This window comes from Carcharodon carcharias, chromosome 15, assembly GCF_017639515.1.
Source record: "Carcharodon carcharias isolate sCarCar2 chromosome 15, sCarCar2.pri, whole genome shotgun sequence".
Taxonomy (NCBI): domain Eukaryota; kingdom Metazoa; phylum Chordata; class Chondrichthyes; order Lamniformes; family Lamnidae; genus Carcharodon; species Carcharodon carcharias.
This window is the reverse complement of record NC_054481.1, coordinates 43,305,710-43,319,537: the sequence shown is the minus strand read 5'-3', so window position 1 is coordinate 43,319,537 and position 13,828 is coordinate 43,305,710. Positions and strand designations below refer to the sequence as shown.

The 13,828-nt window shown below is 44.8% G+C and overlaps 1 protein-coding gene across 7 annotated transcripts in view; it reads right to left on the bottom strand.

Annotated features, from left to right (window-relative positions):
- tnrc18 (trinucleotide repeat containing 18) overlaps positions 1–13,505 on the bottom strand; it is a 161,728-nt gene extending 148,223 nt beyond the window's left edge. For 6 of the 7 annotated variants that reach the window (XM_041205765.1, XM_041205768.1, XM_041205767.1 and 3 more), the window contains exons 1-2: positions 13,212–13,505; positions 11,374–11,703 (exon numbers count right to left, since the gene is read on the bottom strand). In XM_041205765.1, the coding sequence (XP_041061699.1) occupies positions 11,374–11,575 (202 nt within the window). In that variant the 5' untranslated portion in view covers positions 11,576–11,703; positions 13,212–13,505. Of the gene's footprint in view, positions 1–11,373; positions 11,704–12,569; positions 12,660–13,211 lie in introns of those variants that run through there. The other variant, XM_041205766.1, reaches the window with a different exon arrangement.
- Positions 13,506–13,828: the final 323 nt, after the last annotated feature.

Here is a 13,828-nt window from a genome sequence, read left to right as displayed (position 1 = left end):
ACGTGAAGTCAGGAGGAAGGGTAATACCACAGTTTTCATTAAGTTTGATGTGAAATGGGTTAAATCTCCAGACCAATACTGCACCAGGCTGGGGCGGACAGATAGTGCATTGATTCCTACTTAATCTGGGTTGTTGGTTAAAATGTGAATCTATACTGCTGGGTCTAGTGGCATAGACCCCCCCTCCCCATTCCACCCCCTCCAATAAAACAAAAAATTCATCCACTTAAAGGGTCCACCATTTTCAAAGTGTCCACACAGATGGCTCCCTCTCCCCTCTCCAAAACAGTGAGATAAGGCAATCTGCTGACTCTGAACAAATAAAAGACCAAAAAAAGAAAAATCCTCACCGCTTTTGCCTTTCCAAGTTATGGATTGGCACTCAGTTCAAATAGATTTATACATTATTCATTTTTTTCTTTTTCTATAACTCCGGTCAAAGGAAGGTGTTTTGGGGGGCTGGGGAGGTGAACAGAGAGGCTTAAAGAAATTGCGACGAGGGATTTAAGCACATGGGGCTGTGGACTGTAATGAAGTGACGGGGCTGTCAGACTGGAATCTGCCTTGTGTCTCTTTAACAGCAAGCATGGACCGAGGGGAGAGCCGCCAGCAGTCAGCCCGGCTCAATCATTTGAACTGATAACACAAAAGCTCAGGGAGTGCTGCTGTGGAAGTGTGTGCACCATGGAGACTCCAGGAGAGACTTTAAAGACTGCTTTTACTCTCCCTCACCATTATTATTGTACGTACATAAAATTATAAAAAGCTACAGTTCGAAAATGCTCTTAAATATATAACTAGACTTCATAACATCTATATAGGTCTGTTAAGAGAATTTCTTCCATCTCCCGACAGTGCTACAACAGTGATATCCCATCACCCATTTGCTATTAATACTGCACTGCTAGTGTGAGTTTAGAACATTAGTCTTTTTGGCATGAGCTTAACAGAAAGAGACGTTTTCCATCCGTCTCAAGGACAGTTAGAACAGCCAGGTAGGGCACGACCTAGAAAGTGCACCCGGACTAATGTGTGCTATCTGCTCATTGGTTGGTTGGGGGTTTTCGGGAGCTGTGTTTCTTTGTTTCTTCCAAAAAGGTTTGATTGATCCCAAAGCACTGGTGACAGGGAAGGGGAGAACTCGGGGCAAAGTGAGCCTCAAAATCTCACCTCAACAACAGAGAGGGGTGTGGGGGTGCGATACCTCCAGGAAATCTCGATTCATCGGTGTTAAGTTTGGGAGGCGGGCAGTTCTTGGCTGTTCCACCAGGATTGCTGCAGCTTGCCGCTCCCTGAGCACACCCTCAACGTGTGGAGTAGACCGTACAGCAGCTGAGTGTATTATAGCTGAGTGTGTGCTGTCGCTTCTCCTTTCCCGTAGTGAGTTCAAAACAATAAACATTTTCCAGCTGCAATCTGGCCCCTTCTAGTACCTTAAACAAGCTCCTCCCCACATACACGCAGACACGCTTATACACCTGTCTTCTTTTTTAAAAAAATAATATAAATAAACACCGATCAAACAATCAACACTTCCAAATGGCCTTGTGGAGTTTCTTGGGTTGCTAACCGACAGCCAATCGGGTGTTGCCTAAAAGGAAACCTGGGCACCTGGTGGCAGGGCCCTTTATTTACAAGCGATGAGACAAAAGTGGGACTCGCTGTCTCCCGAAGCTGTAGGTTTAATAGGTCGAGGCGATTATACAACTTGTTCCCGAGATGTCGTTTCTCTGAATCAAACATTATAACACTTCCGTTTCACCACCAGTGGCCGTTTAAAACATGCCATGGTGCCCAGAAATGTTAACACATCACCCGCCCAACCTATAGGGGGATGGATACACCGCAACAAGGACAGTCGATAACATGACAGTCAAAGGACAGTGAACCGTTTCAATAACTGTTCTGTTGCACAAAACTTCAATGCGTCCACCCAAAGAGCTAGTTAAAGGACGGGTGCACGTCTTAAGGGTTCAGCGGGAATAAAGACGCGCAAATGCCTTAAAACGGGGGAAAGGGAATGATATGGTCCAAGATTAAAAGCCAAACCTCGAGCAGATGGGATGTTTAAGATCAAGATATAAAGTGAGAATCTTGGTAAAAGTCTGTACGGAGTAATTTTCAAACTTCAAGGCGATCGCTGCTTGACATTTCAGATAATTACTTTAATTAATGTTGTGGGTACCCAATGTAAACGGCACCATAACCACGAAAACACTGACAAACATGTCTTTAATGTACTTTACTGCCTTCAATACAGGCAGCCACTGTTAACCTACACTCGTAGAGCTTTGCAGGCTACGTTTCAATAAAGCACACGTTACCCTTTTGAGTCAATGAAAGGATTATTAATATCTGATAAGTACAGCAAAGATTGCCTAGTTTGCATGGAAATGTCCAAAAAATACAGAATCTCACCGCTACCCACCCACCCCTTTCCCATCAGTGTTGTGTTTTGTTCTATATCTCTCCGTATTCGAAGAAAATCCAGTGGAAACTTTAACAGAAAACGCTAGCGGAACCTCAAACATCCAAATGTTGACAAGTTCCAATCTCTGGCAAATAACACGGCTCTGGGGGGCACCCCATTCACCACCAACCCCAAAAGCAAAGGAAATGTCCTGGCGGCTTCACAGTTAAGCCAGGCCACAGTCATCGGTTGACCAGCTGAAATTGACCAAAGAAATTGCTCTGAAAAAACAATCGCCTTTTGTGGAGACAGAGGAGTACTTGGGGCGTTCCTCCCCCCACCAAAAAAAGCAGGTGGTCCTTACTACAGGTCTGAGTACATAAACAAAGTTTCTGAATTCTATTCAGCAGTGTTTAAAATAGTGCAAAAAACTGTCGATTCACCACCACTCCGAGCCAAGTTGAACCCCGTTCTCTAGATTCCTTTTGTAAGCATTTCCGCTCGCTCCAACATCTATAAGTCTCTTTTAATACTGTCTATACGTTTGATCCACCACATATCCCTTCCCATTCGAGGTAACCTCTCTGGCGTACAGAAACTGGAGCGAATTGTATCACACCTTCTCTCCTTATTCACTGTCCCTCCATACCACCGCTATCCGCTCTTAGTCACTCTCTTTCCCGCGTTACCAATTTGCTGCTATGAGGTTGCTTTATAGGAAGTACACGATAATGTGTTTCCATAGAAACTCCGCTTTAAATGTGGATGACTACTTAATAAGTCTTGACATACAATTTCTCTGCTACTTACACTTAGTCAAAACGGGTAAAGGGCCACAAAACCCGCTAATCCCATATTCAACTAATGCCGGAACAAGGATGAAATGGGCGCCCATCAGTTCCAGGTTGCTCACTGCGATTGCAAAGGAGGAGGAGGAGGAGGGTGAGGGTCTCTAGTACTGACTGCCCTTGTTTCTGAATCTAAGACCAACAAGAAATCTACAGGGCAACAAACTGCATTTACATGGCGCCTTTCATGTGGTTATGGCAAAATGGAACCACAGCGTGTTTTTACAAGAGTGTAACCAGGGGCAATTTGACCCCGGAGATTCGGTGACCAAAAGCTTGGTCAATGGGGTAGTTGTTGTTTTTGGAAGGTGAGAGGGTTAGGGGGAGAATTATCAAAGTTTTGGGCCCAGGGGACTGAAATCAGGGCCTCCGGGCGGGGATGAGGTTTGGGGTGGGGGGGGGGGGGGGGGGGGGGGGGGGGGGGGGGGGGGGGGGGGGGGGGGGAGTGGCTGCACAATGAGCTTCACAACACCAGTAAAACCGCCTGGTTCCAATTTCTCGGTTCTTCTATTGCGTTGGTGGCCTCGCCGTCTAGGTGGATGTAACCCCAGCACAAAGAGCAATGGGTGAATGCTTCTGAACACAGTATATGACCTGAACTACGGCATCTATGGAAAGGGGGTAATTCCTGTAAGCTTCAAGACAAAGCGCCCTTGGAACTTCTGACTTGGCCGCTGCTTGTTAGACACATAAAGAGGGTGGTTTTTGCAGTGTTTAGTGTAACAATACCCGTGTGTTCTCCGGGACCATTCAATAGTTGCTTCGGGACAATATGCCCGAAATACACAAAAAAGGGCTGGGGGGTAGAGTCAAAGTACTTTTTTCAACTCTTATCATTTCTTGTCAATTATTTATCTAGGAACCTTGGGTGCACAATAAGTTGTTCGGCGGGTTCGCTCGAAATAAAGTCTTGCAAAACAGCAGCAATTTTGCTAATGTTTCCGAACTAATGGACGAAAAAACATCTGACAGTAACTCCCCACCCACTCACCGCAGTGCAGCTGCTATTGAATGATGTACTGTACACTACACACTAACTTCTTACTAATAGCTCTTAGCCACAATGCGTTGCTTCAGAAATTGCCAGCAATAATTGCCTCAATATTTTGGGGAGTGGTGGGGGAGGGGGTAGTTAAAGCTAAACATGCTTTTTTTTTGGCGGGCGGTGGCTGGGTTGTGGGGCTAAGTCTGCCTAAGGCTGCATTGGAAAATCTACAGCACATACACAAGAGCCAAAGGGATTTTGTACTCTGATGTTTCCCAGTCACTCCTGACCATCCCCCTGCTTCACCACCCCCCCCCCCCCCCCCCCCCCCCCCCCCCCCCACGGTTCCTGGGCGGCGCACGGGATATGCCCAGCTTTCACAGAATGGTACGGCACAGAAGGAAGCCGTTCGGCCCATCTCGTGTGTGCCGCCTCTTTGAAAGAGCAATCTCATTAAATCGCCCGGCTCTTCCCCCATTCGCTGCACAATTCCATCCTAAGGACCTATCGAATTCCCTTATTGAACCAGTCATTACTTCCATTTGGAAAATGCACAAGAATTGTCTGCCTGCAGGAAAGGGTTTTAAAAGTGAAGTGCGGGGGTGGGGGGGGTGGGGTGCCTGTAAATATATTGGACATTGCGATTGTTTTCGCTCCCCAGAACCCCAAGGATTTTAAACTGAGCATCCTTAGTGCCGCCGGTGACACAATCCTACTATCAACCGGCCTTTTAAAACTCCAAACTTCAGAGTGACCCCACGATTTACTGATGGCTCCTTCATCAATTTACAATCGCGGTGCGATCCTGCACTGGGCTCTCACTCCGTCACGTTTCTCAATTTTTCACACAGGAGGCCGGTGATAAAATGCACATCCATTTTAATTGAAAAGAAACCGAGCGCGGGGCAAGGGTAATTTGCATTATGCCGATTCTTGATTTTTTCTGACACAAACTCTAAGGGCGGTGACCTATTTGCTTAGCCCACCGTATAAATTAGCTCGGTTCACGGACAGGGTGACACTAACGCGAAATTGACAGCGCCATTCCGGTTTAAATAGGGCAAATCCCAGCTGTTTTCGATCGGTTACAAATGGTACATATATATATAAAAAAAAAATCCCTGCGTAAATGTGAAAATACAGTTAAGCTGCTACATGGAACGAAATGAAACTAGGTGTTGTGAGGGGCCAGAAAATACCTTCGGGGCTGGAATGGAATTGGATCATTTAGAATGAGTGAAACCCCAAGTACTCGACTCAGCACAAGGAATCTTTTTATAGATTACTGGGGTGGAGGGGAAGGGGGAGGGGGTTAAATTATAATCTGTCAAAGGATTGAATCCAAGGTAAAGGAATGCTTGAGAAAGATTCACATGGCGCGGGCCAGTTATTGTTTTCCCGTCAGCGAGAGAGAGCGAGCCTGTGGTAGTGAGGAGCACTCACTTCACCGGGAAGGGCGGGGGGGTGGGTGGGAGCGCTCAAAGTTATGATTACATCTACCTATTGAATGTGAATAAACCGGGTGAGTAAAAGTCTAGACTAAACCTCCAGGGGAAGGAAGGAAAATAAATGTAAACATGGAACCATTTTTAAAAAAAAATTCCTGATCTTTGTGTGTGTGTGTGTGTATGTGTGGAGACTGACGTGGAGAGCAGACCTCAAGACGGTCGCGAAGCGGATATTGTGGCCCGGGAGATTGTGAGGGAGCGGCGAGGCTGCTGTTTAGTATCTGGGCTTCTCAGATCGCTCTGCTGCCAGCGTTTCAAACTGGCTTTATTTATTTTATATCTTTTTGCTGAAGATTCCACAATTTCCCCGTCTTGTCTACGAAAGGTTGACATAGAATCTGTCCCTGGCTCTTCGGAAATCGGTCTCTCTTTATCACACTCCTTCCAACTCTGCTGCCCATTTGCACTCGTCTTCCTTTAACCCTTTGGACGGCGGAGCAGAGCACAGAGACAAGCAGGCCATTCGGCCCAGCTACTCCAAACTCTGCTGTTCACACCTTCTGCTATTTTACCTTTATGCAACTACCAGCATCTTCTTTACTCTTTACCACGATCATTAACACTCCCTTTGCCTTGTGTCCATAACATCTTTGTCAATCTCTCCTTAGCCTCCACCTCTCACTGGCCTTCTATCCAGCTTCACCTGCTCAACCCCCACCCTCCCTAAACAGTATAAATCCCATCACATTTCTATTTCTCTTTAGCTCTGAAGAAGCGTCATACGCTGTTTTACTCTCCACAGATGCTGCCAGACCGGCTGAGTTGTTCCAGCATTTTCTGTTTTTATTTCAGATTTCCAGCACCTGCAGTATTTTGCTTTTACTCCAAACTAGTGTTCAGGCTTCACACGAACCTCCTGCCTCCCTTCTTCATCCAATGCCCTCAGCATAACCTTCTATTAATTTCTTCCTCATGAACTGCTCGAGCTTCCTCTTTGGTCCAATATCCTCCGAGGTTCAACAATATGCTTCAGACTCAAACAGTCCACAGCTCTGCAAATGTTCAACTCAAAAAGCCTGTTCGATGGAAGCTTTGAAGTTTAGAACTCAGAAGCCGCGACAAGACTCTGTTCCCCAGCACAGGTGGGATCAGGGACTGATGCAAATACCTTATTCTATCTATTTATCTATCTATCTATCTGTCTACCTATGTACTTATCCATCTATTATCTATCTATCTATGTTCTCTCTGTCTATATATCTGTTTATCTCTATCTATCCGTTTGTTTGTCTATCGCTTTCTCTATGTCTACCTATTTATGCGCGCTCTCTGTCCATCGCGCTGTCTATCTATGCGCGCTATCTATATATTTATATATCTATTTCTCTCGTTTTCTATCTATCTATATATTTATGTCTATTTCTCTCTCGCTCTCTATCACGCGCTCTCTCTATCTATATATATCTATCTCTGTCTCTCTACCTATCAATCAATCTCTCTATAAATATCTATCTATCTATCTCATGTCTTTTCATCTTCATCACTCACATAGACTTTAACCTGCACCAAATAACTTCCATTTTTGGAAGCGGTAATTCCGAGCCATTCTGACTCAGTTACCAGCCATGGTCCCGGACGGATTCAACTTAATTTCTCTTTTGGACTCAGGATCAGTCAGTGCTCAGTGAAAGTAGCGACCCAAGACTGGACCACGATATGTAGTGTCCCGATAAATGACAGACAAAACCGGCTCGATTCAAGCAAGAGGGAGCAAGGAAAGCTAAAGTCAGTCAGCCCAAACTACAGGGTGGCAGTGTTGGTGGTAATGTCATTTCTTAGTGAAGCTATGTGGCGAAGCGACACAGTTCTGAAAAGCCTGCTCTGCTATCTGATTTTTGGTGCCCTTTACCAGTTCAGTTGTTGCACTTTGTAGATGCGAATTCCGACCTGATTCAAGTCTCCAGAACTACACTGATTAAAAAGCTTCCTCGCTCTGGCTAAGGGGGGAATACACAGCCGCTCCTGCCTTTGGCAGTCAGTTCCATGTTGGCATAACTTTACCTCACTCGAGTTGGCCGAACACTACTCTCCAAAAGGAGGGCGAAAAACGCTGTAATATACCCTCCCTGTCCCTGATTCTACTGAAGCAGACTTGGGGTTGAGGCGCGGGGGTAGCTCCATGTCATTCGGAACTTTCAACTCCAGAGCTGCGGAGAATTTGAGCCGGTTAAACCAGAGCACGGGTTTAATTTTTAACCTGACTAGAGTCCATTCCGGCGAAATCAAACAGGGAAAGCTAATGCAGGTCCCTTAAGCAACCAAGTTTAAAACGCAGCCCCCTTGCTAGTTCAGTGGATATGGAGACGGTGATAGTTCGAGGGAGTGTGATACCAGTTAATACTGTACTTTGCAAGGACACTGAGAATATGCAGTACCACATCACGAGTTCCGGACGGTGAGGTCTTTCAGCCGCTAAGCTGCACTTTCCTTTGAATTATCCATTTTAAAAATAAAATATTAGTCACAATGCTTCCTGATCTCAGATTCAATCTTATCAACATATTTACAAATAGCCAAACCTAGAATGAATGGCCCACTAAAGACATTAAACTCTCTGCCTTACACTTCATGCAGCCTCTTAAACAGAGGCTTACACTTTCTGTTTTACTCTACACAGCTCCGCTCATGCTCACATTAATAAACATTGATCTAAGAATTCCAGTTTTTCACCTATAACCCCTGCGTATATTTGAAGAGAATCGCCCACACTGCTGTGAGTCGGGGCTAAGCCAAAAGCTGGTGTTATTGAAAAGAAATAGGACCGAGTATTCTTAATTCGAATGCACAGCCTCCTTCCAATTGCAAGTCTGCCGGAGTCTTTAATAGAAACTTAAAACCACTGTCCATAATTTAATATTTAAAAAGCCATTAAGGTAATGGGATGGGACATATGGACAGCGAAAGCTGCTATTCACAGTAATTATTAAAGTTAAAACTTAAAAGTCAATCTCACTCAAGTGTATGAATTAAAAAGAACAGCAGAAAGCGCCCTATCGTGTAAGACAGACACACTTGGAACAAGAAATCGCACTGAATATTAACACTTTAACTACCAGTCGCCGTATTAGATGAAGATTTACTGAGTAACCTCTTTTAATATTTAACAAGGAAGGAAACCAAGAATCCAAAAGGTTTCAGTTCTGCCCATGAACACATAGGGTTGGAATTAACACTGCCGGCCTCTATGACCACGCATACACCAGGCAACCTCAGCACTCAGCCGGCCCAACCAGAATATGTGGGGGGAAAAACGCTCCTTTTAAGCGGCCGTCTCAAACAAGAAGCCGTCAGAGGCTTTGATAGCTCGGTAAACGAAGGAACTTGCATTCATATAGCGCCGTTCAGGATCTCGGAACGTCCCAAAAAGCGCTTGACTGCCAACGAAGCACTTTTGTCGAAATGTTGTAATGTGGGGGGAAACGCTGAACATTTTTTTTTAAACTAGGGAATTAAAAAGGTTTCCGCTCTGCCTAGAGGGATTAAACTAAAGCCTCAGCCCTCCACTACCAAACATACAACAGTCAAACCTCAGCTGTGCCAGCGAAAATGCAGGAAAGCAACGTAGGGAAACCAAACCTTATACTTTTGTGCAGAATGGTGGAGGGAAAAACAGCACATGAAGTCCTGCAATCGTTAGCAATCTGGCTGCCAGATCACGGGGGGCGATAATATAGGGGGAATTGCAACTTTTAAACAGGGTCTTCAAGGCGCTCTTCAAAAGAGCTCCAGTTTATAAACACAGTCTCAAAATATTAACAGTTCGCCGTCTAAACCGGAGTAAAGGTGCTGAAATGAGTTAAGGATTGAGCTCACAAATATGAACAATCATTCATTTTCAAGGTGCATATGTCATTGCTGCTTGGAATGTCGAACTGCCTACAAATCATCTTGCCATGTTATATATAGAGATAGCTATACAATTAAATCTATGTGGCTCCGTGCTTTTTACCGATGCTTCACCCTATTCCTTCTCGATACAAAGGGTGAATCTGCGCAATTCTAATCAACCCTAACAAGCGTGAATGTCAGACAATTTACAACGCTTGGGGGGAAAATAGTCAGCCAGGCGCAACTTCCTCCAGAAACATTTACAATTCATTTAACCAGCTGGCGTGCACCCTTAACTCGCCCCCACCCCCAAAGCAGCACCTTTTACCTCGCTTTGTAATGTCAAGATTTCAGTCTTGTGTGCTTTTTGGGAGTGTTGCGCGGTTTTATTACCGTCAATTCCCCGGCACAAACTCTCCAAATGTATATTTTAAAAAAGAGTTGATTGAGAACAAGGATCGTGGAACTCCAAACACACACATTCCCATTCCTACAAAGCCTCACCCAAAACTGCATTAGAAGGAAGATCGGTCTGCAGAGCGCTACCGCTGCTGTCTGCATTTACTTGTGATTAATGCGTGAACATTTACACATCAAAAGGACATCCGATTAAAACGGCGTTAGTTGCTACGGAATACTTGCTCGAATTTACAAATGAAACTGGTTTTAAATTCCTCCCTCCTCCACTTTAGAGGGCTACCTTGAATCTTGCAGACTAGCTGGACAATCTCAGGCTTCAACCCAGCAATGCTCTCAAGCTTTTAGCTTCTCTCGCACTGCTTTGAAGGGCTGTGCATTTTTAGATATGTGGATTTTTGTGCGTGTGTGTGTAAAAAAAAGGGGAACCCACGATCTGGCACGCATTAATCTCCGACCAGAGAGAAAACGCAAATGCCACTTCCGAACGCACTCTAGAATGAACGCCAGTTTAGGTACAGGTACAGGGAAACATATAATGCGCCTGCTAAAAAGTACAATTCGGAAATAAAATCCTATGGAGAAGATCGATTCACAGTCCCCAGCGCTGGTCTTCACCAGCTCCGCACTCTCTGCTTCCTCAAATTTAATTTGCAGGTCACATTTCAAACTTCTACTTGGGCCTGCAGAGATAGACCAAACTCCGAGGTTTTCAACGGGAATCGCTCTTCTGAGCTGATTCTAACCCCCTGCCGCCGATCTCAATGCTGCTACAAGTAAGCTTCTCCGTTTAAAACTAAACAACGCAATGCAGCGAGAAAACGGCCATTCACTTCATTGGATTCAACAGTTCGGTGCCTCTCAGTTCCCTTCGATTCTAAACAACAAACTAACACCGATACACGTTGGGTTGGGGGGGTGGGGGGAAGCTAATCTGAATGCTCTTTACAATTGAGGAAAGGGGGAACTAGGTATACACATAGGTATACACACAAACATCTGATTACACTCAATGGGATCTCGATAATGGAGACTTGTCTCTGAATATTATTGTTAAGGACTATTTGCATAAAACGTTAACACCATTTACTTACTAAATCGGCTCATTGTATGTAAAAACGTAAGCTTGCAGAACTTCTAAGCAAACTTTTAGAGTCCTTACAATCTACTTAGCAGCTCGGCTCCCCTAAATTATGTGAAAAAATCTTTAACTGAGCAAACTCTCGTGGTTTTGAAAAATCATTGGTGCAAAACAGATTTCTAACAAGCCTAAGGCGGCCCCATATCGAACACAGGCTGGCCTTTTATTTTTGTCTGTTTGAATCTACCAGAGACCATGCCGAGAATTACCGTGGGAAGGACTTAAAGTCGACTCACCCGAATGCCCGTGCACCGAAACCGGAGACGAGAGGTACTTGCCCGGAGGCAGATGAGAGCCCAGTGCCGAGCTCATGTGGCCGGCCGAGGGAGCGATCCTGCCGGCCGGCGCGCCCACCCTGTGTGTCTCCATGCCCAGGCCGGTGAGCAGGGGGGACGGGATGTGAACAGTCCGGTGGTGTCCGAAATCTCTTCCATCCATAATCGGGGCAGCGCGAATCTTTCAACTTTGTTTCGCAACAGATCCCTCCTGTTTAATTCAGGCTACTAGACAGTCCCGAGATTTATAAAGGTGTCAGGGTTTCTCTGAGGCAGCATTCTTAACGGCATCTGTGCAAGAGGAAAGAGGAACAGCGCCTCAATATACTGGGTGCAATTAAAACATAATATTAATTCTTCACAGTAGTCAGCCACTCAGTCACATGAACACCAATTCACAACAAAATATCGTTGTTATTAGTTTAAAGTGGACCTTCTGTGCTGCACATTAAACTCAAAGCATTCCCCCCCCCACAGTAAATGTGTTCCTTCTTGACCAGAAATTGCTATTTAAGTTATGTAAGATAAGTCCCTTCTTTCTGTAAACAACTATTTTAGCATCGGATTCGAAGTCTGCCTCCGTTACTCACAGAGATACCCAGGCTGAAATAATAAATGGTGCTTTTGAAACGATTTTATATGAAATTTATAGAAGCCCTCCCCCCCCCCAAAAAAAGCCCTCATTCGCCAGAATAAAAGCAGAAAATAGAGAATATTTCTGTCCGACTAGAACTTCCCGCCTTTATTTTAACTCACAGCCCCGAGTAAATGCTTCCAGTGTTGGCACCTACTGAAAAACAGCTGCCTGCAAGAGCTGGTCGCTACGAAAAATAAAATCAGCAAATGTAAACAAGAAGCCCTCTCCACTTAAAATCAGGAATAAGTACATTCAAAAGCTAAACGCTATCTATAAAACACTGTATAAAATGTTAACATTTTAAATGTTTTTTTAAAGCATAATTCAGGCTCAATATGTTCAAATTAAATATGCAGTCGCTTATGGACAAGCACTGACAGAGTGAGACCTTAACTCGGGTGAGAATATTTTGGATCCACTCACTACAGTAACGGCCGTTTCCCGGAGAGATGCTGCAAAAATAACATTATCCCTGGTTACTTCACTAAACCATTTCAGTCCCTACGCTCCGACCACGTACCATCGACCGATTTGTTTTCTCGTTGCTGCTTTCTCAATGCGGATTTTTAACAGCTTCCAAAATCCCAAGTTCATTCACAAATGACTGCTCTCACCCAATATGTGGAGCACAAACATGCCGAAACATGCAAATGTCGAACACACAAATGCCTGAAACCCATCGGTTTAGGCGTGGAAGTTATCCCAAAATGTACTACTAGAAGCAGACATTAACAAAAACGTCTTCGGAGATTCATTTTTTTTAGTATCCAGAAGGCTCCGTCACATTTGTCAACTGAATCCTTTAGGAACCTTGATTCAGTTCCCTGGCTTTGGCCAGTGTATCATGGAATGGCTTAAATCCCGATTTTAATTAAAAACAGCCATTTGATCAAAGGCTACAATCTACTGCAAACCCCCTCCCCTCTACTTCTGAGTAAAATGCAACTTATTCTGTTTTCAAGATAAATCCAAAAGCGTCCACGTTTGATTATTTTCACTTTTAACAAAAAGTGGGGCTTATTTTTTTTTAAAGAAGCGAATTTGCACTGATCTTCTCACTCGGCGTTGCAAAGGCTCCAGTCTAACTTCAGCAGAGAGTAAAACAGTCCCTTCGACAGCAATAGTTTTAAAATATAAACAGATTAAAAACAAACAATCGAACCTCTGTTCCAGTAACGTCTAGTGTTCCAGTGAATCTCACTTCCCAATCAAAACTTGTGCGAATGCGCCCGGAATAATGTTCTTCACGGTTTACGCGCCTTCCCATTACTTCACATCTTTACAAACACGGTTGACTGTGCAATAGTTTGGAGGGGGGGGGGGGGTGGGGGTGGGGGGTCGTTAGGCGCAAAACTTTACTCACGTTGACGGACGATTCAGGCTGCTAAGTAGAACTTTCCCCCACCCCCCCAGTTTTCTTTTAAAGTCCAAGTTTTGGGTGAACGCAGATTGTGGAATCGCCATACAGAAAACAAAATGTTCCCCCCCCCCCCTCCTCCGCCTCCTCCTCCAAAAAAAACCCTCTTTCAACTCTGGCCAGTCTTGCAAACTCTCTTTTTGCAATGAAACACACATTGTTGGGCCATCGCCTGCCTCCTGTCGATCAGCCCGTGTCAATAAGCCCCCGATTGGCTGGTCTGGCTGTCAATCAGTCCATGTAAACACGCCTTTGATTGGCCCGGGGCCAGCTCACCCCTCGCGACGTCCCTGAAAAACCAATTAGAGAGTACGGGAGGTTTCAAGGCGATCCTTTGTCCGGCATTGAACGATTACAATAGT